Raw genomic sequence first — 27,065 nt, 5'->3', positions numbered from 1 at the left:
TATCCAGCTTCATAAGACTTTTTGTAATATTATTCAACTGTAACCAATGTTGCTACCATGATGTTACTTTGATCTTAAGTGGTTTTTACTTTGGTAGTTGTATAGTGACAACTTAAGTGGTAATAACAACATTATTATGCTCTTGTCTCCCACTTGTAATCCTACTATTACCCCGTTATTACTGAGCTGTAAGATAAAGTACTACCAAATAATTAATAGGATATTAAGAATAAAAAATCAGCAGCAGAATTTAGAAAGATAATAACGAAACCAAATCCAGGAATTAAAGTGTAAAGTGTAATACACTGGCAGTGTGTTTGTTTTGTTTGGTCATTTCACTGGGTCAACACCCCTCCCCTCCTCCTCCCCCTCACCCCAAGTGCTGAGTTGTGCAGTTTGTGTTTTTAGGCCTGCTGGTTCTACTCCTGGGGAAGAGCAGCCCATCGTTGATCAGGCTTCTCTGTGCATTTATGACAGTATGCAGAGTGTGGCTGACGTCATCCATGTACAGCAGCTTGTCCTGAGTCTCTGCCGCTGTCATCAAACATATAAAAGCTTGAATTAGCTTATCCGACTCCCTGTGGCTGGAGCAAAGATAATTTTTATAGTAGGCTGTTATAAACTTTGGGACTAGAAGAATTATTCCAGAAGACTGTGTGTGTGTGTGTGTGTGTGTGTGTGTGTGTGTGTGTGTGTGTGTGTGTGTGTGTGTGTGCATTTTTAAATTACATTTTAATGCTTTTATTTCAGCCTTGAAAATATGCAGCAAGCTCTTATACTTAGGAAGTTGTTGAATTAAATGTTGGAGTGAAATAAGGCCAATTTTTGTCCTTACCTAGACTGTTGATTATTATTATTATAATAATTATTATTATTCAGAATTGCATACCCCTGATCATGATTACGTCTTAGTCTATTTTGACCTTGTTACCGCCAAATTGTTCGTATTTTAACTCACCAAGGACTACGGGCCGAGGTGGAGGAGTGGCCACAGTTTATAAATCTACTTTTCACTGTCGCCAGCTGTCACCTGTCACTTTCTCCAGTTTTGAACTGAATATGTTTGAGCTTGGTAGCAGTCATCCTGTTCTTTGTGCGGTGATCTACCGTCCACCAAAATATAATAGGAACTTTGTTAATGACTTCTCTGAGTTCTTGGCTGAAATAATGCCAAAGTATGACAAGGTTTTAATCTTGGGTGATATGAATATTCATGTGTGTTGTCCTACTAAACCATTGGCAAAGGACTTTTTAAACCTACTTGATGCTTTTAATGTTTTGCAGTCTGTCACTGGTCCCACTCATAAATATGGACACACTCTGGATCTGGTTTTGTCTTATGGTTTACCTGTTTATAATCTTCAAATTTATGATGTCGTCTTTTCTGATCATATGCCTGTATTGTTTGAAACTTCTCTTCCCTGTAATATCACTACCTGTGGCCCTCCTACTGCTTCTCGCATGTTTAAACCATCAAGTGCCGTCCAGTTCTCTACCGCCTTTAATAAGGCCTTAAATGTTGACTCAGAGCTCTCAGTCTGTGCCGACACTGAGGTGCTGACTGCAAAATTCTTATCTACTTGTCAAATCATTCTGGATACTGTTGCTCCTCTGAAGGTCAGGCGGCCTAAATTGAAGTCTGAGCCGTGGCTGAACGACATCACTCGGGCTGCTCGAAGAGAGTGCAGAAAAGCAGAACGCAAATGGGAAAAAGACAAGCTACAAGTGTCTTACGATATCTTAAGAGATAGCTGGCATAGATATCAGAAAATTGTCAAGAACCAGAAATCCGCCTATTTTGCAGGTGTTATTAATGACAACTGCCATAAGCCCCGTGTCTTATTTAGTATTTTAAGCTCTGTTCTTAACCCTCCCCAATCCTACTGTATAGAAGCTTCTGCTGAAACTTGTGAAGCTTTTTTAAATTTCTTTGTGGAGAAGATTTTATCTATTAGAGCACATATTTTACCCCCTTCTTATGACCCTTCTGTTATTTTTACGCCTTTAGCAATTTTTAGCCATTTTGAACCTGTGTCTCTATTTAAACTGGGTAAAATTGTCACCCAAATCAAGTCTGGCTCTCCCAGTGATGTTCTTCCCCCTCGCTTTTTTAAAGAAGTTTGGGGCACTATTGGACCTTATATTCAAAGGCTTATAAACAGCAGCCTGACTTTAGGCCATGTACCTGCAATTTTTAAACAGGCAGTGGTCCAGCCTCTGCTGAAACGCCCTGGCTTGGATGCCTCTTTGTTGAGTAATTTCAGACCTATTTCAAAGCTTCCTTTTGTTTCTAAAATTTTAGAAAAAGAAGTGTGCTCACAGCTGCAGACTTTTTTAGAGAGTCAAAACATTTTTGAGGTATTTCAATCTGGTTTTAAAGCACTTCACAGCACAGAGACTGCACTTTTGAGAGTTTTTAATGATATCTTATTAACTGCTGACTCTGGGAAGTCTGTCTTACTTGTGCTTTTGGATCTCACAGCAGCTTTTGATACAGTAGATCACAATATTTTGATTTATCGTCTAGAACATCATGTTGGAATTAGAGGCACTGCCTTGGAGTGGTTTAAGTCATACCTCTCTGATAGAAGTTTTTCAGTCTCACTTGGTAAATTTCATTCATCTTCCGCCCCCCTCCCATGTGGTGTACCTCAAGGATCCATCCTTGGGCCCCTTCTTTTTAGTATTTATTTACTTCCCCTTGGCCATATTATTAAAAAACATAAAGTCTCATTTCATTTTTATGCAGATGATTGTCAAATTTATCTACCGATGAAACACAATGACCTTAACCCCCTCAGGCCTATTTTAGAATGTCTTAAGGATATCAGAGCATGGTTGGCTCTGAATTTTTTAAACTTTAACGAAAAGAAGACTGAAGTCATTATATTTGGGCCGAATGGACCTGGTGTCCCTCCATCTGACTTGGGTCCTCTTACATCGTGTGTCAAATCAATTGTCACCAACCTTGGAGTAAAATTTGACACAGCTCTTAAAATGGACAAACAAGTAAATACAGTGGTGAGAAAAAGCTTTTTTCAGTTGAGGCAGCTCTCTAAAGTAAAACCTTTTATTTCTTTTTGTGACTTGGAGAGAGTTTTGCACGCATTTATGACCACTCGCCTTGATTATTGTAATGGACTTTATATTGGTATTGATCAGGCTTCACTATCACGCTTGCAAATGGTCCAGAATGCTGCTGCTCGCCTGTTGACAGGGACACGCAAACGTGAGCACATTACCCCTGTTCTTGCCTCCTTACACTGGTTGCCTGTCCATTTTAGAATTCATTTTAAAATTTTATTGCTTGCTTTTAAAGTTTTAAATGGCCTGGCTCCGTCTTACCTGTCAGACCTTTTACACCAATACACTCCACAAAGGTCTCTCAGATCATCTGACCAGTCACTCCTTGCTGTCCCCATGTCGAGACTGAAACACCGAGGAGACCGAGCTTTCGCTGTTGTGGCCCCCAAACTATGGAACAAACTGCCCCTCCATATTAGGCAGGCCCCAACACTTGAAATGTTTAAATCACTTTTAAAAACACACTTTTTTTCAAAGGTCTGTTATCAGAGCCAGTTTGTAGTCAGTTTTTAGTCAGCTGTTGGTCATTCTTAATCTTTTTACTTTGTTAATCTTATTCATTGTATATCTTATTGTTTATTCTACTCATGTTGATTTATTTTTATCTTCTTTTTCAATTATATATTTGTTTTGTTTATTGATTTCATTGTATGCTTAAAGTATGGTTTTAACTGCTATCTCTGTTTTATTATTGGAAAGCACTTTGGTCAACTTTGTTGTTTTTAAAAGTGCTATATAAATAAAGTTGGATTGGATTGTTTAGCTTTTTGCACAAGGTGTGCAATACTCAGAGACATGGCCAAGGTAAGAAAGGCTGAAAGACGACCACCACTGAACAAGACACACAAGCTGAAACGTCAAGACTGGGCCAAGAAATATCTCAAGACTGGTTTTTCTAAGGTTTTATGGACTGATGAAATGAGAGTGAGTCTTGATGGGCCAGATGGATGGGCCCGTGGCTGGATTGGTAAAGGGCAGAGAGCTCCAGTCCGACTCAGACGCCAGCAAGGTGGAGGTGGAGTACTGGTTTGGGCTGGTATCATCAAAGATGAGCTTGTGGGGCCTTTTCGGGTTGAGGATGGAGTCAAGCTCAACACCCAGTCCTACTGCCAGTTTCTGGAAGACACCTTCTTCAAGCAGTGGTACAGGAAGAAGTCTGCATCCTTCAAGAAAAACATGATTTTCATGCAGGACAATGCTCCATCACACGCGTCCAAGTACTCCACAGCGTGGCTGGCAAGAAAGGGTATAAAAGAAGAAAAACGAATGACATGGCCTCCTTGTTCACCTGATCTGAACCCCATTGAGAACCTGTGGTCCATCATCAAATGTGAGATTTACAAGGAGGGAAAACAGTACACCTCTCTGAACAGTGTCTGGGAGGCTGTGGTTGCTGCTGCACGCAATGTTGATGGTGAACAGATCAAAACACTGACAGAATCCATGGATGGCAGGCTTTTGAGTGTCCTTGCAAAGAAAGGTGGCTATATTGGTCGCTGATTTGTTTTTGTTTTGTTTTTGAATGTCAGAAATGTATATTTGTGAATGTGGAGATGTTATATTGGTTTCACTGGTAAAAAGAAATAATTGAAACGGGTATGAGCTTCCTCCGAAGGGTGGCTGGCCTCTCCCTTAGAGATAGGGTGAGAAGTTCGGCCATCCGGGAGGGGCTCAGAGTAGAGCAGCTGCTGCTCCACATCGAAAGGAGCCAGCTGAGGTGGTTCGGGCATCTGACAAGGATGCCCCCTGGGCGCCTCCTGGGTGAGGTGTTCCAGGCATGTCCCACCGGGAGGAGGCCCCGGGGCAGACCCAGGACACGCTGGAGAGATTATATCTCTCGGCTGGCCTGGGAACGCCTTGGTATTCCCCCGGATAAGCTGGAGGAGGTGGCTGGGGAGAGGGAGGTCTGGGCCTCTTTGCTTAGGCTGCTGCCCCCGCGACCCGGCCCCGGACAAAGCGGATGAAGATGGATGGATGGATGGGTATATATTTGTTTTTTTTTAAGTTGCCTAATAATTATGCACAGTAATAAGTCACCTGCACACACAGATATCCCCCTAAAATAGCTAAAACTAAAAACAAACTAAAAACTACTTCCAAAAACATTCAGCTTTGATATTAATGAGTTTTTTGGGTTCATTGAGAACATGATTGTTGTTCAATAATAAGATTATTCCTCAAAAATACAACTTGCCTAATAATTCTGCACTCCCTGTAGTTTTACTTCCCCTGTGTCGTCATTATTTTCATTCGTATCAGCTGTTTCCCCATGTGTTTGCACTTCCCCTGATTACCTCTTGTGTGTATTTAGCCTCTAAGGTTTCATTTGTTGCTTGTCTGCCATGAAGATCTTCATTTGCTCATGCCAAGTCTTCACGTTCCAGGTTTTTCCATGCCAGGTTTCCATGTTCATCTTTCAGATTTTTTTATGTTTTGGCTTAGTTCTCCCAGTTTAGGTTATTGTTTAGTTTTGCCTTTTCCTTTTTGTTTTCTACTGTTAACCAGCCTTAAATAAACGTCTCGCTTCCTGTTAAGATAAAGTTTTGTTTTTCGCATGTCAGCACTTGGGTCCTCCACAGTCAGCTTCAACTAACTGTGACACAAAATTATATTGTCAGTCAAAATGCAGTTTACTCCAAGTCCATCATCACTTGCATTGGTCAGCAATGATATGCCCAGTATATCTGACGTGACTTTTACAGAAAGGCAAGCAGAGATGATTGCCCTTCCTCCACTACATTCATCTAACACGATTAAAATAAAACACACCATCTGTACACTCCACATGGGCTCTTCATCTTTCTGCCCTCCTTCCTGGCTGAAGAATTGTAAAATATAATTACTACTATAGACAAGTAAGTATCATATATTACTAAAAATTATTTGTTATTAGTTTAAAATGATAAGTGGTGGAGGATTTTTTTAAACCATTCCTTTGGAAAAACAAACAGTGCAATTGTACGAAAACCCTTCAGACCACAAACTATTACTGGAAAATTGTGCATTAAGTATCAAAATTAAAATAATTATTCTTCAAAACATGTTCCCCATCAGTGTTAAATGAATCAATGCCATTGCTACACATGTTTAAGACTGAGCCGATTTTAAATACTTTTGATGCTTTTTAATGTTCAACATCATATTCTATAAAACATATTTTTGTAGTGGCTCTTCTGTGATGACCTCTAGGTAGGTGGGAGGTATGATAAGGTTAACGATCAATATCTATAGAGAGAATTAAAATATGAATGAAAACTGAAGGTGGAGTGTTGACAAAACAGCTAGTTAAATGTATTCCATTCAGACATTCTCATAGATGCTAATCTAAAAGTGCTGCTGAGACTGCACCTGCTCAACTTGCCTGTTTGATGGACATGGTCAGAGCTGCTGTCTGTCTCCATCTTCATCATTTCAGCTTTCCTTGCTAATTCCTTGCTAATGCTAATGCACTAAAGCAGTTACTGATAACTTTTTCAAACACCATCTTCTGTGTATCACACATACTGGCCAAGGTGGTTAGCAAGAGGAAAGACATCTGTTACGATGCTCAATCACTTATGTGCATTTACTTGCTAATGCTAGCCATGTTTCAAAATGAACTGCAGGTCCTGGCTGATCTCAGAACAGTAAAAGCTGAGGCACTGGCAGCTTGCCTCATAGGCTTCTCTCTCATTAGTTGACACGGAGCTTTCAGTGACAATGGCCATTCTCAATATGCGTACTTGTGTGTACTTGCATTCTCATGGACTTGTGATACGTCATCAGTCACAGACAAAGTAATGTTCCAATTCAGAATACGCATCAAGCCAAATGTGTTCTTGCTCCTCCTATTTTATCGAGCATGGACTTCGTGCAGCCAAATATCCCAGAATGCATTTTGTCCAAACTCAAACGTGGCAATGGTGGAGGATAGTGGCTAAAAAGTTTGAAATATTACTGTTTCTAGGTCACAAAAAAAACTTTTAAGATATTTTCAAGTGAGAATGTAGCTGAGTAAACTTCAAATATCTGCTCTGTTTATCAAGACACCACATATCCCCACCGCCCCTACTTTAGTGTTTCTGGTCATAATTGTCCGGCCCTTGTTAATTACTCATATTTGTAAAAGTGCTCTGACATTTTCGGAGATGTCTGTTACCCCACCAGTTCAATCACTGACCGGGAGGACGAGGCTCACTAGAGCCGGCGAGAACAGTGGACTCCCAGCACATCATTTTCAACCTTGTGTATTTATGTTCTTCATCATGTCGTCAGTCTTGATGTCCTCCCGTCATGTTTCTCCCCATGCTGTGTGCTTCATGTTTTGCCTCTTACTTACCACACCAAGAGTTTATTGTTTGGTACTTTTAGTTAGTAGTTCTCAGCACCTCTGGAGTCCTGTGTTTGGGTCCAACCTCTGCTTGCCACACAGCCAGGCCTTGGTAGGTCTGTAGATCCAAAGTAAACAATTTTAAAACCAAAGGTGATCTTAAAGCCAAACATTATTGTCAAAAGATGGTAATTATTGAAGGTAGTTAAAAGAAAAATAAAAGCAATAACTTTTAATTATAATGAATCTTTCACAACACACCAACCCACTGACATAAATATGCTCAGTAATATGAAGTAAAAAGTAAGTAAAATGCAGTCAATAATAAACATCTGTGCCTTCAGTTTGTTCATTTGTTTTGCTCATGTTCATGTTTTAAAATGTATCACAACTTTAGTTATTGCAGCAGGTAGCCACGATGAGGAGCTATTATGCAAGAGTTATAAAGTGAATAAATCCATCATTCACCTTCTGTTGCATGAAACCACAACCAGACTGTTATGTAAAGGAAATCCTGAAAAATTTGAAATGGGGTTTAGAAGGCACATCAGGGTCTAATCAAAGAAAATGTCACAGTTGTTTGTGCAAAACACTGAGAGGCACAACACACTTAAAAAGATTTTAATGAACTCTGAAATTAGTAACAGGTAGGATTTTGCAGCAGTTCAGAACAGTACTGGAATTATTATCAATATGATGTACGAAGGTAGTCTCAATAAGACTGAGACCTGTGTAAAAAAATAATTATAAATATAATATAAAACAACATATTAAAGATGATCACAAATTAAGAAAAAAAAAAACACATGCAAGAGTAGTTATTTTTTTGTGGCTTGTTATAGGAACCAAAGTATTTAAACCTGGTTTTTCCAAGTTCACTGTGAAGAAGAGGTACAGTCCTATGCAGTACAGAACTGTAAATAAATATCATAAAATGTTGCGCTCTATTGCTGAGCAGCACAGTCCCTCTGTCAAATAAGATGCATGGGCGAGTAAAAAAAGAATCATCTGTGATCAATCATGATGCACTGTGATACACTAAATCTACTTCAAAGTGGATGTAGAAGCATGCATATAAAATATATCACCATAATCAATGTAGACAAAATTGTGAATTAGATGCAACAACGTGTGAATGAGAAGCAAGATTTAGATGTAAAAATCTGATCTTTGTCTTTAATTTTCTTGAAAGGCATTCCATATTGTTTTTAAAAGGAGTCTATCATCCAGCCAGAGTCTAAAGTATTTATAACAATCAACAGTTTCAATTTTATGATCATGAAGGGTCTGAATATGAACTGTAGGCTGGGTCCTTTTATGTGCGTGTATGTGATTGCCGAATTGAATCACACACAGACTGTTTACATTACATTAAAAATACTGTAAACTTGGAAAAACATACATAAAAGAGGTCCAAAAATAGATCCCTGAGGAACACCTTTGGTATATTACTGGTGAGTGGACTTGACTTTAAACTCAGGTTCTAATAGAAAGATAGTACTTAAACCATTTCAAGGACTGTTTATCCAAACAAACTGAGAATACTGTTTCTAATTCCAAATTGATCTCCAAATTTCCCAGTTCACTGAGATATTGCATTTAAAAAATAATACAGATGAACAGGAGCTGTAAATGAATGAAGCAGTGTAATACAGTAACTTTTGCATTAGGAATTGCCATATCTATTTACGTTTTGTTGCAGTGGAGTCACCAGCAGTTGCTGGTAACAGATGAATGTGATTTTAATGACATTCATTATGACTAATACCACATGCAGTCATTAACTTTGCTTTTCAGTCTCATGTTAAAGTACAGCATACTCTATTTTCACTTCTTCACTTGCCCACCTTAGTGGGTAAGTGACCTTTGGGACCTGTGATAAGCAGTTAGCACTGTCATAAATACTGTCATAAATACTGTCATAAATACTGTACATCTAATAAATGTGTTCTGGACAAGAAACTAAGACAAAAGAAAGCCTACCAAAGTAACTTTACCTCCTAATATAGTTTTCAGTGAAAACTGAATTATTTTTCTATGAAAACATGCAGGGTGTGACTTTGCTGTTAATACCCCCAGAAACACAACTCCTCTCCATTTAGATTTGGCCCATTTAAATTTTGCCAATGCAGTTCTAAATACTGCGCTTCATAACATAGCACATATTACGGCAGGGCCGTGCAGAGACGTTTAAAGGGGCGGGTGCTCAAAGTTAAAAAGGGGCACATTGAACCAGGCTGAATAACAACAACACACATTCATCAAGAATCTAATATAGGAAGGGCAGGGCTGTGTTGATCTGAGACTGTAGACATTAAAAAGTTCATAGGAGAGATGGTAGCTGATTAAACAAGTGTCATGAGATAATAACAAAATGCAAAGATTGGTGACAGCGCTTGGAACCATAAGGCAACAAAAACTGTGAGAAATAATTTAGGCTCTGCCTGTGAATCACTCTTTGCTTCTCTTCTTCCTTCCATCCCATCATTTCATATATCACTCTCCACTTGCTGTCTATCTGAGAACAAGGCACAACTTGCTATTGCAATAAATATAATCTAATTATCCACACCTAACAACTCCAGCACTTAATCTATAATAAAATGATGACAGAAAAATGTTATAGCACTGCCTTTAGTAGCCTCACACAGCTCCTACTGTTTCCTCCTCATGTCCTTACCAGGCATGTCTGGACAATGTTATATCATGAGTAATATTTTTTTTTTTAAAATCTATCTAAATAAAACACACACATGCACGCACACACAATGACATTTTAGACCTTCTTCAGAATACTGTACAGGGCTCGCAAAATCGCTAGCCCGACGTCCCGGGGCTAGCGATTTTTCCAGTCGGGCTACCAAAATCTTTCTCTGCCCTGCCCGTCGGGCTATCGTAGAAAGGAAAAGTATGTCAATGCTTTTGCATTCTTTAGGAAATGTAGCTGGGTAATTATGTCATTGGCATCGGTGAGCCACTGTCAATATGTGACATATTGAAATCGCGTTTGAATTTGCGCTTGTTTTTTTGCTTTCACTTTGCAATCGCGTGAACTGTGTATAGAGAGCGACAGCACTGATCTGTGAGTGATGATAATTTGCGCACCAATTCCTCTGACATCGTCTTATTAATCGTTAGCTTACTATGCAAACATGACAAGTGAAATCTCCCGCAGCTTAAACATGTGAGAGGTTGATCGCGCAGAGAATCGCTGAGCTTATGTGAGTGCGTGTGTAAAAGCAGCAGGATATATATTTCAGTTCTGCTGAGCCAAATAAGACAGGTCAGGGTGAAGAAGTGACAGCCAAAGAAAAGCTTACCGCAAAACGGAAAAGTTATGACAAATCAGACTATAAGGCAAAAAGAAAGTGCAGCTTTATGGTTTCATGGACAAAAGAATTTCTGTGGCTGCAATATGACGAGCTAAATAACCAGGGCTGCACATAAGTGGTCCGCAGGTGCGCATTCGCTGTCAAAATAAAAAACGTGCACAAGATAAGAAGTTGCAACGCTTGTTTGCTTACATAAGATTTTCTGGAGGAGGACAGACATTTGTTTAGAACTCTTAAAGATGTCGAAGAAGCTCCTTTAAGCAATTACTTTGTTCCTCTACCTCCAAAGAAATGTCAGGAGTCAGAACCACAAAAGAAGCGTGTATTCTCGGAAAACTGGTTGCAGGAGGTGAGCTGGCTTCAAACAAATGATGAACACACAGAGATGTGATGCAGAATGTGCCGTGAAAATCCCACTCTAGCGGACAAAAACAGTGCCTTTTATATGGACGCAAACGTCCATATAAACTTCTTATCTGGTGCGCGTCTTTTATTTTGACAGGGAATGCGCACATGCGGACCACTTATGTGCACCCGTGCAAATAACATAGGCCTAATGTTGTGTTGTTGGTTTTCCCTCGATTTCTGAGTCGACAAGCGCCTTTGTTACTGGGACCAGTCATTTTAAGAAAGGCCCCCATTAGAGCCCATGAGAAATGCAAGAAATGCATTATTTCCCAGAACAAACACCAATTGCAAATAACATACTAAAAATAAACCTGAAAAATCTGTTTAGAACAGCGTACTATGTTGCAAAGAGTGAACTACCTCTGGCAAAATTTAGCAGTCTTTGCAAACTTCAAAAAGCAAATGGCCTCGATCTTGGTTCCACTTGCCTCTTACCCGTGACTTCAGTGGAAATTTCATATTCAGGATCTGACACAGACTGATTCATGTTCTACAGTTCTTACAAGTTCATAGAAATTTCTGTTCAATTAGAACCAAATATTTGAGTTGATGATTGTAATTTTTATACAATGTTGTAATTTGTGTTTCAATAATTTTTTGATTAATGTTTTATTTCCATTACAATATTATACTTTAATGTATAATATTGTAATGGAAACAAAACAGGAAACAAAACATCAATCAAAAAATTGCTCTCTTTTTTATTTGGGCTACTTAAATTTATTTTGGGCTACCAAAAACTGAAGTGTCCCTGCCCGAAGGGCTACCAGGGATTTTGAAATTTTGCGAGCCCTGCTGTATATACTATGGGCATCATGGTGCTCATCCAGAATCCTTACATTATTATTTATTACTAGAGCTACAATAATAAAGCAATGAGGAGGGGGAAGTAATAAATATGAAATAATGTATTTATGATGATTCCATTTGTTTCACTATCCACTCTGTGCAGGGGTTATTACATTTTTAAACTGTAAAAATACAATAATTTTACTGCTGTAAAATCCAAATTTTGTCTTATTTAAAATATAAATCTAATATAATCTGCTTCTTAATGTATGTTCTTTAAAATATAATGTATGTTCTTTTTTAATATATTATAATTATAATAATGCATAATTATGTGGTCATGCATATTAGATCGTTTTTTAGTGAAATATAATCCCTCCAGAAAGGCAGGAAAAGCCCGGAAACTTACTTTAAAACTAAATATGTTTCTAAATACTTTAAAACTAAATATGTTCCCTAAAACGGTGACAGAGCTACAGACCCATGACAGCCAGGTAGCCAGCAGCTATGACCAGCACTACCTGTGCAGTTAATAAAAGGACAGGTATGTTTGTCGCGCTGTTGCACACACAGCACGCTAGTTTGTTTCAGTTCGTCAGTTGCCACAAGACAGCTTACCAACGTGTACGTAATAAGCCAATACTCCTGGGTGCTATACACTACAGTGCACGCTGTACACCTACTTACTGGGTTTGTCGCATCAGTCTGTGTCTCTGAGTTAACTTGTGTTTCTCCTACAGCTCCGGACCGCTAAAAATGCGCGTGCTCTTTGTGAGCTCGTTCCCGGCTCGTAACCAGCGCGTTCTGCCGTCAAGGGCGGTCATTGGTTAAATGTGATCATGTGACTGATGCAAGCCAGATCCTTTTATTTAGCAAAACTGTGATTAATAGTTAAATATTATTGTTGAGGGGCACAGACAGGACTCCGCACGCACGCACACACACATAAAAAAAAATAAAAAAAAAAAGTAAATTTTTTTTTTAAAAAGTTGCCTCAACAAAAGGGCACTTTGGGCACCCATCAGGAAAGGGGCGGGTGCTCAAGCCCCTCTAGCCCCCCCCCCCCCCCCCTCTGCACGTGCCTGTATTACGGAGCAATACAGTTTTGGCTGTATAACCATTACTTATCATTGTACCTTGAAAGTTCGGGAGATTTTAATAGCCTTGTTTATGCAAGTCAGGAGGTTGAGTATCAAGAAGCTGATAGTGGTTTATGATGGATATTTTGTTTTGACAGCTGTAGCTGATACTCCAGTTCATCTACATAGAAATTAAGCTGGTGAGAAAAATACTCAGTTTTAATTCACTCCCCTTGGTCTTTTGAACTGCAGAACTAACTGACTAAAATATCTTCTCATACTTGTTTTCTGCTAATTATCTGGTTTTTCCTTTTAACTGATATACTGTAACTCACACTGATATAAAAATTATACATTTTAAAAGGTATATTGCAGCTGCAAATTCGAGACTTTTCAGATCACTGCAAGATAGGGACTCAATTATCAGTAGATTGAGTCCAGAGTCTTTCTGACCATATTTCACAGCTACAATAAACATGTTCACTTGTAATAATTACACAAGATACCGATCTTGATTGGGTAATTATGCAATAAGAAGGAACAAAAGTTGCCTTAAAGAACTCTGCAACCAGTGAATATTTTCACTTCGTTCCTTTCTTTTGAGCCACAATGAAGAAGTTGTTGTGGGTCTTTTGTCTGTACGTTTTTTGTCTCCGTGGTTGTCAGAGCAGTGAGGTGAATGGAAGGGTGGACTTCATGCTTCTTGCAGGGCCTCTGACAAAGCAGGTGGTCAGAAGCTCAGACAGAAACATAAATGATGCCTTTGACTGCAGTCATCCCGTTCCTCCTGGCTCTAAGCAGTACTTTGAGTACCTGCAGAGCAGAGCGGTGACCCACTTCAAAGTACCGCTGTCATGGGCTCAACTTCTTCCTACAGGCCACCCCAGCCAGCCCCAGCAGGCTGTGGTTAGATGTTACCAGACCCTGCTGAAACAGCTGCTGGAAGCAGGTCTTCAGCCTCTGGTCATCCTTCATGGATGGACAGTTCCAGAGTCTCTGCAATCAAGGTATGGAGGCTGGGAGAGCCAGGAGCTGGCACAGATGTTTCAGCAGTATGCAGAGTTTGCCTTCCAAGAGTTTGCACCACTTGCACACTCATGGTTGACACTGGATGGTGTTTGGCATGACGGGCAGCCTGCACATGCTCCCAGTTTTCTGCAGAACTTCCTTCAACTAAACAAGAACATTTACCAGATGTACCATCAGCGCTTTCCTGACAAAGGTGAGTTAGAAGAAAAAGAGACAATTAAGATGAGATACTAAGCAAATAGAGTAAAAATCAGAAGTAAGAAATCTTGAGAAATTTCTCCAAAACATTCCTTAAAATAAGCTATTTTAAAAATGTTGCTGAGAAATCAGATGCAAAGGCTTTTACAAAAGGAGTTTTTAATTTCACCTTTAAAAACACAAAATCAGTATTTTGAGAAAACTGCTAAAAAAATAAGCATTTTAAAAATCAAGTTTGATTGGAAACTACTATCAAAAGGTAAATAAAACAAACAAAAATAAATGACCATTAAATGTCATATTTGCTGTTTTCCAGTTCTCATATATGTCAAGAAGTTACATTTTGGTGTCATAAAATAAACACATAGATGTGTATTTTAGGCGTTTTTGTAATATTACACAACACATCAGATTTTCTGTATGTCTTAAGAAGTTAAAATACTGTTAAAAATACCACCTGTTAAAAATACTTTATGGCCAACTGATACTGAAAGCCTTCAAAACATTATTTATCAGACATATTACCGTCATGATTATCTCAGCAGCAATTGAATTCACTAAAATAATCTTGTATGTATGTCACTGTACAGTTTGACCCAACAAGCCATTTTTACAGCAGACATTTTATATTAAAATAAATATTAAAAAAAGATTTAAATGCTTCTACATTTACAGGAAGACGTCTGTCAATTGGGTTGAGAGCAACAGATATGACTTCCCTCTCCCACATTAAAGATTCAACAGCAGTAAGTTAAATACTCTATTTCATTATGTATGTAAACGTTATGTATACCTTAAGCTTTAATTAAGACCAAGTCCCTTTATTGTTAAAATTGAAAAGAAAATCAATCTGAAAATAACAATGAGACATGCTTATTTGCCCAGAGCTATTAGAAATATGCGAAGCTTTTTGAGGGTACAGGGAGAATCACCTTTACCCTTGAATTGGAGATTAGCTTGCCTAGATAAGATAATCATACACAGCTTGGATCAGCAACCCAACCCAACAGCCCGATTAAATTCCAAGTGATCTTTCTCCATCACACACCCTTTCACCTTGTTGTCATATGCCCACATTCTGCTCATCAGATTTTTCTTGAGCCTAAACCATGAGCCTGATCACAGTTGTTCGATCACTGTATGAAACACTGCTCAGCCTGCATGAAGACTCAAGCAACAGCGCATAAAGAAAGTGGGGGGTGGCTGTAGCTCAGGTGGCAGAGCAGGTCAGCCACTAATCAGAAGGTTGGTGGTTCGATCCCAGGCTGCATCCTGGCTGCATGCCAAATATCCTTGGGCAAGATGCTAACCCCGTGTTTGCCTACTGGTGGTGGTCAGAGGGCTCGGTGGCGCCATTTACCAAAGTGAGTTCTCTGTCCAAGATCTAGATTCCTCATATATCAGGGGGGACCAAAGGAATTGGGGTAAAATGACATGCTGTTAAATCCAAACTCTTATTGCCTGGTAGGCCAGTCTTGCCTACCAGGCAATGGTTAAAGCTTGTGATTTAACCAAATCAAAAGCTTGTTGATGTTGCTTAGCATCTCTGAGGCTACAATCCAAGGCTTAAGATATGATATTGTGTGGTTTCTTTATAAGAGATGTAGTTGCAATGCAATGAAAAAAGATGGAAAATAACATCACATTTATTCTTTTCATGTGAGGCAGATAGGATTTTACTCTGAACCCAGTGCCAGATACTTGAACAAGAAAGCAACAGCTCAGAGTAGGCTGTATCACCGTTTGAAGCATACTTCCCCTGGTTTGCGTGTTTGGTGGTTGTGAACAGCGCTGTCCTGTTTTCCTGTTTCATATTTCTGCATGGTATTAATGCTACTTTCAGAAATGGCTATCTCTGGTTTGTGCACTTTGAATATTTTCTCAAACATGGTTGCCTGTTTTCCGTTTGATGTAACGAGAGGACCACATGTTTGGTGGTTGTGGGTTGCAATGTGCTATTTTCATGTTTAATGCTATGTAAATAAAAAATTATATTTCAACCTAATTTGGTATGGTTGAAAATGAATTGATACGGTTTTAGCAATGTGTTAAAGGTCCACAGTTTGAGAGAAATTTCTGTGACAGTTCATAAAACATAAAGATCCATGCCAAATTAATTATACTGAACTGTCTATTGTGGTGACTCACAAAAGAAGCTTTACATTCATTTATATGACAAATTGACAATTTTTTTAATAGACATTTTTATAATAATAATGGATTGGATTTATATAGCACTTTTCAAGGCACCCAAAGCGCTTTACAATGCCACTGTTCATTCACACACTGGTGGAGGGAGCTACGGTTGTAGCCACAGCTGCCCTGGGGGAGACTGACAGAAGCGAGGCTGCCATATCGCACCATCGGCCCCTCTGGCCAACACCAGTAGGGTAAAGTGTCTTGCCCAAGGACACAACGACCAGGACAGAGAGCCCGGGGATCGAACCGGCGACCTTCCGGTTACAGATGCGCTTCCCAACCCCCTGAGCCACGGTCGCCCCATAAATTTTTTTTAAAACAATGATGTTCTGGCACTTTGTGTTTCACATGACTACGTAATGGTGTATTTTTGAAACAATAGTAGTGTGTTATATATACATCAAAGAGTATCACATACAGTTTATTTTTTGATCAAGAGGCTTGAGTGTAATGGTATGCCGTTGTGTATCTTCTATTTTTAATAGATGGATTTCTTGTCGGTGCACATTGAATATAACTGTGTTATCTCCTCAAATTTTGAAAACGAGCTAAGGAGGATACAGGTAGAGTAAACACATGATGAAAAAATTCCTAGCTTTTCAGATTTTGCATTACTGTTAAACTGCTGCATCTGCATATTCTGTAACACTGTAGATGTCCATTGGGAACTTGCCTATCCTGCTGTACAAGATGACTGCTCATGACTGTTCCCAGAGTAATTATCAGGTTCTTGGAAATTTTTTAAATGGTAAATACAATTATATTTTATGCTGTTATTTTCCATTAAATTACCAATGAATATGAAGAGCTATACAACTAAATTTGTATTTACAGATATATAGCATATAATCTCAAAAAGTTAATTCTGTTCATCTGGATGTAGAGTTTTCAGTTGGAGTAACGTTTCATCACTCATCCAAGTGACTTCTTCAGTCTTAACTGCATGCAGGTTTCCCCAACCTTATAAAGAGTACATTTGCATACTGACTGAAACTAGCACCGGTGACTAAAAGTGGACAGTGAGGTTTCCTAGCCCCATGAGCTTTCATAAATATGACAGTGATTTGCCATACAAACTTTTGCGTCTGACTGGAGGTAGATGAAGTGTATTACACTTAAACCAGAAGATGAAGTTAATATCGTATAATATGTGGAACTGTTAAGAGATATTAACACCAAAACAATGACCAGCGCCACTGAAACCAGTGCTCACACTGGTAATCATGGAAAAATAAAAAAAATATTATGTCAAATAAAGAAATCCTCTGGTATTTACTGAAGAAAAAACACATTAATATAACATTAGTCAACACTGTAAAAATTGACAATACTGCTCTCATAAAAGTGGAAGAGTTATCAAGTGAAAGTGATGAGTGTCATGTCATCATATTATGAGCCAGTAAAGTGCTAATAGAAAATGTTGGACCACAGTCAATGCTTTCTGCATAACTGTTATGACAGATGCATTGTACCAAGAATATTGGGTTAAATGAAGAAAGTGTTTGCACTGTAGATTTTAGTTGACTAAAATTTCTTTTGGTAACCCAAGTATTAGCAAATATAAGCAAATATTATGACCCATTTTATTAGGATACACCATCCTAATCTGATATTACATAATGTATTATAACATTACATTCTATACTATTAAATTCTGCATTTTGTCCTCAATTGAGCTGCCAAATGTACAAATAGGGCGGGTAAAATAAGTACTGAACACATTACCAAGTGTGTTTCTAAGTAAATATATTTCTAAAGGTGTTGTTAACATGACATTCTCACCAGACGTCTGTAGCAACCCATCCAAAGGGAATGCATTTTTTATTTCTTTATACTTACTGTTTTATAACTGACAAGACTTAACTGTTTCTTGACCACAACACAGTCCTGATGGACAATGGCCTGAATATTGTGGGGTGTGACATGAAGGACGTGTTAGGCAAGCTGGACATGGAAGATGCTCTTGTCAAGTAAGAGTTCATTTTCTGATTCACATATATTGTTATTCTATTTTTTTTTAAGTTCACGTGTGATATTTATGTCTTTTTATTTTCTGAAAGTCATGCAGGTTCACACCACACCAGGGTGACAGGGTTAAGAAACAGTTATCAGACTGTGTGGGATAAATTTAAGTCCCAGACTACAGCAGAACGAGATCTTTTCCTTCAGGAATCATTCCCCTCTGGCTTCCAGTGGGCCACCTCCAGCGTATCCTTTAAGACTGAAGGTGGCTGGTCAGAAGGTGGGAAAGGAGAGACTATTTGGGACCGGTTTGGTCATGAGGGCTTGGCCTTTGCAAATCAGACAGCTGACCTAGCTTGCGACAGTTACCGTAAGGTAGATTATGATGTCTACCTTCTGCGAGGTCTTCAGGTCGACACCTACCAGTTTTCCATCTCTTGGGCCCGTATTTTCCCCACAGGGTACCGACAGAGCCAATCAGAAAAAGGAGCTCAATACTATGACCAGCTGATAAATGCTCTCGTTGCATCTGGCATACAACCCATTGTCACTCTGTACCACTGGGATCTGCCTCAAGCACTCCAGAATTATGGTGGATGGACCAATGCCTCCATTGTAGAGGCCTTCAAAGACTATGCAGACTTCTGCTTCTCCAGGTTTGGAGACAGAGTCAAGATCTGGAACACATTCAATAGTCCCTGGGTAGTGAGCCATGCCGGGTATGGTACTGGTGTGCATGCCCCAGGAGTAAAGGACTATGTGGAATCTTCCTATCAGGTGACAGTGATGTTATTAGAATACTACAATTAATCACTTTATTACAAGTGTAATTATTGCACTAATATACTTAACATTTGATTTTGCATTATCAGGTCACTCACAATATTCTCAAGTCCCATGCCGAGGCCTGGCATGTCTATAATGACAATTACAGGAAAACACAAGGAGGAAAAGTGGGCATTGCCTTGAACTCTGACTGGGCTGAGCCCAGTGACCCTGCCAAACCTGAAGACGTAGCAGCTGCAGACCGTTACCTGCAGTTTATGCTGGGCTGGTTTGCACATCCCATATTTGTAGACGGAGATTATCCTGCAATACTCAAAGATCAGGTGGAACAGAAGAAAACAGCATACCCTGACTCTGTACCAGCAAAGCTCCCAGTTTTCACTCCCACAGAGAGCAAGAGGATACTTGGTACTGCTGACTTTTTTGGTTTAAATCACTATACTTCTCGGCTGGTCAGCAACAGTGATGGTGGGTGCACCCCTGGTCCTGACGGTGTGGGTGACTTCCATGCAACTGTGGACCCCACATGGAGTTCCACAGCTTCTGACTGGATCTATCCTGTTCCTTGGGGACTTAGAAGGCTCCTGAACTACATTGCAACAGAATACCTGAATGTTAACAAATTACCTGTATACATAACAGGAAATGGGATGCCAACAGATTACAGTGTTGACAGTCTCACTGACACCAGCAGAATGGACTATATGAAAAGTTACATCAATGAGGCCCTGAAAGGTTAGTGTTGGAGATTTCCCCAATTTGAGGGCACATTTTTTTTAGAGAGAGAGTTAAAATAATTCAAATATTAATTTTGTTTTTGTGTGTTCATTTTGTAGCAACACTCACAGATGGAGTGGATGTGCAGCGATTCACAGTGCAGTCACTCATGGATGGATTTGAGGCAAACCAAGGCTACAGCCAAAGATTTGGTCTTCACTATGTCAACTTTGAAGTGGGATCCAGACCAAGGACCCCAAAGCAATCTGCATATTTGTACGCTGAGATTATCGAGCAAAACGGTTTCAGTTCACAAAAAAGTAAGAAGTTTAAAGCTGCAGAAAGGCCATTAACTCGACGTTTAGCTGCTTTACCACCCTCAGAAGTTCCATCTCAGGCAAAGGTAGTTTGGGAGAAATTCTCTTCACAGTCAAACTTTGATAGAAAAATGTACCATTATGGCACTTTTCCTGAGGGCTTCAGTTGGGGAATTTCTTCGTCGGCCTACCAAATTGAAGGTGGCTGGAATGCTGATGGCAAAGGTCCTAGTATATGGGATAGATTCACTCAGACAACTAACACTATTCCTGATAATGCAAACGGCAATGTAGCCTGTGACAGTTACAACAGACTTAATGAAGATCTCTACATGCTGCGGGCTCTGAGGGTGAAGTCATACAGATTCTCTTTGTCCTGGTCCAGGATCTTTCCTGATGGCACACGTAAGTCCCTCAACCAGAAAGGTGTTGACTACTACAACAGACTCATTGATGGTCTTATAGCGTACAATATCGAACCCATGGTAACACTGTACCACTGGGACCTTCCTGAAGCTTTGCAAAAGGTCAATGGCTGGGAAAGTGCAGAGATGATAGACATTTTTAATGACTATTGCGACTTCTGCTTTGCTACATTTGGTGACAGAGTGAAATTCTGGATAACCATTAACCAGCCTCAGACAATTGCATGGTCTGGATATGGACTTGGAAATATGCCACCAAATGTTAAGGACCCAGGGTATGGACCATACATAGTTGCACACAACCTCATTAAAGCCCATGCCAAGGCCTACCATACATATGATGACAAGTATCGCCAGTCTCAGGGTGGTCTAATCTCCATAGCCCTCAATGCTGATTGGGCTGAACCTAAAGATGTCAGCGTTCGCCGTGAAGTGGTGGCTGCTGACCGGGCGATGCAGTTCCAACTGGGATGGTTTGCACATCCTATTTTTAAGAATGGTGACTATCCTGATGCACTGAAATGGCAAGTTGGGAACAAAAGTGAAATCCAAGGTCTTCCACAGTCAAGACTTCCTTCCTTTACTGAAGAAGAAAAGAACTTCATCAAGGGAACTGCTGACGTATTCTGTGTAAATCATTACACTACAAAGATTGTAAGCCATGTTACAGCTCGGCTTAGCCCTGCGTCTTATGAATATGACTGGGACTTCAAGGAAGAAGAGGAAAATGATTCACCAACTACAGCCATTCCTAACCAAAAAGTTGTGGCCTGGGGCTTGAGGCGACTCCTCAACTGGATAAAGGAGGAGTATGGTGATCCAGAGATTTATATTACTGAGAACGGAGTTGCTACAGAAGCACAGACAACTTGGGATGATTCTGCCAGAGTGTTTTTTTACAAGGCCTATATTGATGAGGCTCTGAAAGGTATACTGTCAAAGTGATTTTATTAGCTACATTGCACGATCATTATAAGTATTTTTAATGTACCTAATTTTTTTGTGCGCTTGTTTACATTACAGCCTATAAAGTTGATGGTGTGACTGTGAAAGGATACACTGCAACCTCTCTAATGGATTCTTTTGAGTGGCTTAATGGGTACAACGTTGGATTTGGCCTGCACCACGTGGACTTCAGTAACCCAAATCGGTCAAGAACACCCAAGTACTCAGCTCATTTCTATTATAACATCATAAAGGATAATGGTTTCCCATTGCCAGATGATGAGAAGGTACTTTATGGACATTTTCAAGATGATTTCATTTGGAGTACTGCCACAGCATCATACCAGGTACCCTAGATAAGGCCACTGCACATATATTGCAATGCTTACTCTATTTTCATTCGTTTCAAATTACTGTTTTATACTTATTCCTTTCAGATTGAAGGAGGGTGGAGAGCTGATGGAAAAGGTCTCAGTATTTGGGACAAGTTTGCTCACACTCATCTCCGAATCTCCAATGATGACAATGGGGACATAGCTTGTGACAGTTACAATAAAGTAGAAGAGGATGTTGCCATATTAAAGCAACTCAAGGTGACCCATTATCGATTCTCCATATCATGGTCAAGGGTCCTTCCTGATGGTACCACCAACTACATTAATGAGGCTGGACTCAATTACTACCACAGACTGGTGGATGCACTGATTGCTGCAAACATTCAGCCTCATGTATGTATAATTACAGCTAAAAGAACTGTACTAGAATTGGTAAATTCAATAACGTCAGTAAACCCTTTCCCTTTGCTTTCAGGTCACTCTGTACCACTGGGACCTTCCACAAGCCCTGCAGGATATTGGGGGATGGGAAAATGACACTATTGTTACCAAATTCAGAGATTATGCTGACTTCATCTTTGACAGACTTGGCCACAAAGTGAAATTTTGGATAACTATTAACGAACCCTACAATGTAGCCATGATAGGACATGGTTATGGAGTAGGTGCCCCAGGTGAGCTTTATGCTTTAGTATTCCTGGTTGTCTGCTTTATTTAACAAATAGGAATAGTACTGTTACTGAACATGCAAAACTGTATATAAGGACACCAAAATTGTTCAAAACAAAATGTACTGTTTCAAACATCAAACAATATGTCTTCTGTAAAAACAATAAAGCAATCCTTGACCAAACCCTCAACAACAAAAAATATAAAGAGGCTGCAAATGTGTCTGTTTGTCTCCAGGGATCAGTTTCCGACCAGGTACTCTGCCCTACGTTGTTGGTCACAACCTGCTTAAAGCTCATGCTGAGGCCTGGCATATTTACAATGACAAGTACAGGACCAAACAGAATGGAATTATCTCCATCACAATTAACTCTGACTGGTCTGAACCCAGAAATCCTTATAAGCAGGAGGACTATGATGCTGCAATACGCGCCATTCAGGTACACCAGTTCTTCTTATATTTTAAAGCAATATGTCATAGTGGTTATTTCAAGTGTCTTTTGTGTGTCTTTTTGTGCAGTTCTACATTGGCTGGTTTGCCCATCCTGTATATAATGGCGACTACAATGACATAATGAAGACAGTCATTCGTGAGCGAAGCCTTGCTGCTGGTCTGTCAGAATCTAGGTATTCAAAAAGTACATTTAGGCCCCAAAAGGAAAAAAAAATTGCTATAAAGTTACCTTTAAAAGCAGCAGGACATTTTCACTTTTTTTGTTGTTTGGTCCTTTTTTCAACAACCACATAACCTGTTGGTTTCACTTCCATTTTCCAGGCTGCCTGAGTTCACTCCGGAGGAGGTTAAAAGAATTAAAGGCACTTATGATTATTTTGGGTTCAACTATTACACCACTGTCCTAACATTCCCTGTGGACTATAAGAACCTTCAGCACTATGATGGAGACAAGTAAGCAAACGTTAGATAAATATTAATAGAGTAATCTTTCATTTTTCTTCTAATAAAAGAAACCAACAGATTTAGCACAGCTGACTTTGTTCTCTGCTGTGGCCGTTTACTGAAATGTGAAACTTATTTCATTGTTTTACTCAAACTCAAAAATCTAACCTTTTTGATCTTCACAGGGGTGCAGGGTCAACTGTTGATCTCACCTGGCTGGATTCAGGTTCAGGCTGGCTGAAAGTCACACCATTTGGATTCCGCAGAATACTTAATTTTATCAAGGAGGAATATGGAAATCCACCAATTATTATCACTGAGAATGGCATCTCAGAGCGGGGCACTGTTGATCTAAATGATACTCACAGGAGCCACTACTACGAAAAATACATCAACCAGGCGTTAAAAGGTATGAAAAATTTATCTTTAAATCTATTTAGGACCAGCACAGTTAGAGAAGAAGGCTATAAATATGTCTCAGATAAAATGTGGCTGTTTTTTTCTTTTCTTTTGTGGAAACATTAAGAAACTAGATTTTAAGTGCAAAAAAGTTAACTTATCTCTTTTCTCTTCCCAGCTTACTTACTAGATGGTGTAGACATCCGTGGCTACACAGCTTGGTCACTGATGGACAACTTTGAGTGGGCTAAAGGCTTTTCAGAGAGATTTGGGTTTTTTTACGTGAATCATTCAGACCCTAATATTTCTCGAGTAGCTAAGAAATCTGTTTCCGACTACTCTAAAATCATAACCTGCAATGGATTCCCTCACCCTGCGTCAGGACATGAGTGCTTGAATCCTGTGGAAGGTAAATTGACACCATGGATTGTAAATAGTACGTAAAAGATAAGTACGTGGCCACCCTACTGTAAACATAAATATTTAAAGTCTATGTTTAGTTGTATCAGTTCAGCATTATGGCTATTACCAACTTGGTACTTTAAAGTCAGAACACAATATATTTGTGTGGGAAGTTTTCAGCTAATGCTAACCAGCCAGGCTGGCTCTCCATTGACACAGTTACATTGCTAAAAACTGCAAAATGCATTAAAGTTAAGAGAAGTGGAATTCCCACCTAACAAGGTGCTTCCACAGTGCAAAAGCAAGCCTTTTAGGACACCTAAACTGGACAGCTGCAATACGATATGCAGTTCCATGATCAGAAGGAACAGGGATACTGAGGGGGTCCTAAATATCTATTCCTGCATACAAGCATTTTGTAAGTTGAGCTTAAGCATTATAGCAGAGTTGAGCTTGTGTATTGTATGAATGCAGATCATTTAGACAGATGTAAGATGTTTGCAAGTGTGTTAGTTTACAGCACTAGCTTACTAACAAATAGCTAAAATTAGCATGATAATTAGACACGGTGCAAAAATAATGCTCTGACATAGTGAAAGCTAATGTTTTCATTTTGTTAGTGTCTTTCTTACCAGCTCACAGACACCTGCTACTTAGAGGTGTATAGACATGCAAGAAACCTTGTTGTAAATAATAGCATTAAAAGTGCTCAGAATACTGAGAACAAAATTCAGAGGTCCAGTTCAGTTGCTAGCAGAGTGCTAGCAACTGTAGTTGTAGTCAAACCTGCTACACCACACCAAATAAATTTAAACCTTAATGCAATTTCTGTGGAGGAATTCTAACAACAGGTAAAATAGGGCTTTGATTTACAGTTACTGCCTGCAAATGTTAAAAAATAATACGAAAACTTTGGTTTCTGTGTCTTTTCTGCAGAAACAGCTGCACCACCAATCACTGACAACAATGCCACTGTGAGGTTCCTTGGTATGGAGCTCTCTGTCCGCAATGCTGAGACCGGACTTAATGTCACATTTGCTCTTCTGATTGTTGCAATGTTTGGAGCTGTTTGTGCATCATTTTGCTTCTTTAAGTCAAAAAATCAGATTTGTAAAAGTGGAAAAACATTCTAATTGCAGATAACTTGACATATTATTAAAGCCCTCATATTGACAGATGCATTTTAATTGCAGGTATATAAATTATTTCTTTTCCTCTTCTATAATGTTGCTGTCACTGTCAAGGTTAAACTACAATTTTAAATCATTTTTAAAAATGATCTGTGGTCCGTTTAGTTTGAGATACCACGTAAGCGTACATGTAAAAATATGTTTGTGTGTTTTGGGACTAATTGAGTAAAATATTTCTTCATTTGCTGTTTAGTATCAGACTTTCAGACTTCTACATATAGGACTGACCTGCAAAAGCTTATTACCTGCTGTATTAGTCAACAAAGCCAAGTATTTTCTGTTAAAAATCATCAGTTTGTCAGCCAGGGTGGATTAGTTTGTCTATATGGCTGTAAAATGGGTTTAAAAAGTGCTATTTAGAATATTATGTTGTTTCTTCAACTTTCTGTTCTCAGAAAGCTTTTTAAAAATGGAGTGTAGGTATCACCTAATTCCTCTAGAGGTCACTGGCTGTCTAGATTAGATTAGATAGAACTTTATTAATCCCTCGGGTGGGTTCCTCTGGGAAATTCGATTTCCAAAAAGCACAGCACCGACAGAAGTTTCAGAGTTACAGAATATATATATATATATATATACACACACACACACATATATATATACATATATACATATATACATATACACACATACATATATATATATATATATATATATATATATATATATATATATATATATATATATATATATATATATATATATATATATAAAAAACACCCAGCACGCCCCTGCGGGCGGTTTATCCTTCAAGCTCGGGTCCTCTACCAGAGGCCTGGGAGCTTGAGGGTCCTGCGCAGTATCTTAGCTGTTCCCAGGACTGCGCTCTTCTGGACAGAGATCTCCGATGTTATTCCTGGGATCTGCTGGAGCCACTCGCCTAGCTTGGGAGTCACCGCACCTAGTGCTCCGATTACCACGGGGACCACCGTTACCTTCACCCTCCACATCCTCTCGAGCTCTTCTCTGAGCCCTTGGTATTTCTCCAGCTTCTCGTGTTCCTTCTTCCTGATATTGCTGTCATTCGGAACCGCTACATCGATCACTACGGCCGTCTTCTTCTGTTTGTCTACCACCACTATGTCCGGTTGGTTAGCCACCACCATTTTGTCCGTCTGTATCTGGAAGTCCCACAGGATCTTAGCTCGGTCATTCTCCACCACCCTTGGGGGCATCTCCCATTTTGACCTCGGGACTTCTAGGTTATACTCGGCACAGATGTTCCTGTACACTATGCCGGCCACTTGGTTATGGCGTTCCATGTATGCCTTGCCTGCTAGCATCTTGCACCCTGCTGTTATGTGCTGGATTGTCTCTGGGGCATCTTTACACAGCCTGCACCTGGGGTCTTGCCTGGTGTGATAGACCCCAGCCTCTATGGATCTTGTACTCAGAGCTTGTTCTTGTGCTGCCATGATTAGTGCCTCTGTGCTGTCTTTCAGTCCAGCTTTGTCCAGCCACTGGTAGGATTTCTGGATATCAGCCACCTCCTCTATCTGCCGGTGGTACATACCGTGCAGGGGCCTGTCCTTCCATGATGGTTCCTCGTCTCCCTCCTCTTTCTTGGGTTTCTGCTGCCTGAGGTATTCACTG

General features: G+C 39.6%; 1 protein-coding gene across 1 annotated transcript; it reads left to right on the top strand.

The window, feature by feature from the left end:
* Positions 1-13,610: 13,610 nt before the first annotated feature.
* On the top strand, positions 13,611-25,469 carry LOC147312039 (lactase/phlorizin hydrolase-like). Its single transcript, XM_086266938.1, has 17 exons — positions 13,611-14,223; positions 14,904-14,974; positions 16,913-16,990; positions 17,082-17,175; positions 18,313-18,397; positions 18,488-19,166; positions 19,262-19,910; positions 20,012-21,562; positions 21,658-21,926; positions 22,017-22,307; positions 22,390-22,588; positions 22,821-23,023; positions 23,104-23,210; positions 23,359-23,490; positions 23,667-23,890; positions 24,059-24,289; positions 25,219-25,469. The coding sequence occupies exons 1-17, from the start codon at positions 13,611-13,613 to the stop codon at positions 25,413-25,415; spliced, it is 5,673 nt and encodes a 1,890-aa protein (XP_086123064.1). The 3' UTR covers positions 25,416-25,469.
* The last annotated feature ends 1,596 nt before the right edge of the window (positions 25,470-27,065 follow it).

This window comes from Aulonocara sp. 'chitande type north' Nkhata Bay, linkage group LG16 (assembly GCF_057382095.1).
Source record: "Aulonocara sp. 'chitande type north' Nkhata Bay isolate Kocher_YH1m ecotype deep benthic linkage group LG16, A_spYH_male_GT1.1, whole genome shotgun sequence".
In the NCBI taxonomy this organism is placed as follows: domain Eukaryota; kingdom Metazoa; phylum Chordata; class Actinopteri; order Cichliformes; family Cichlidae; genus Aulonocara; species Aulonocara sp. 'chitande type north' Nkhata Bay.
Note: the sequence above shows the minus strand (reverse complement) of the source record. Positions and strands in the feature narration are given on the sequence as shown.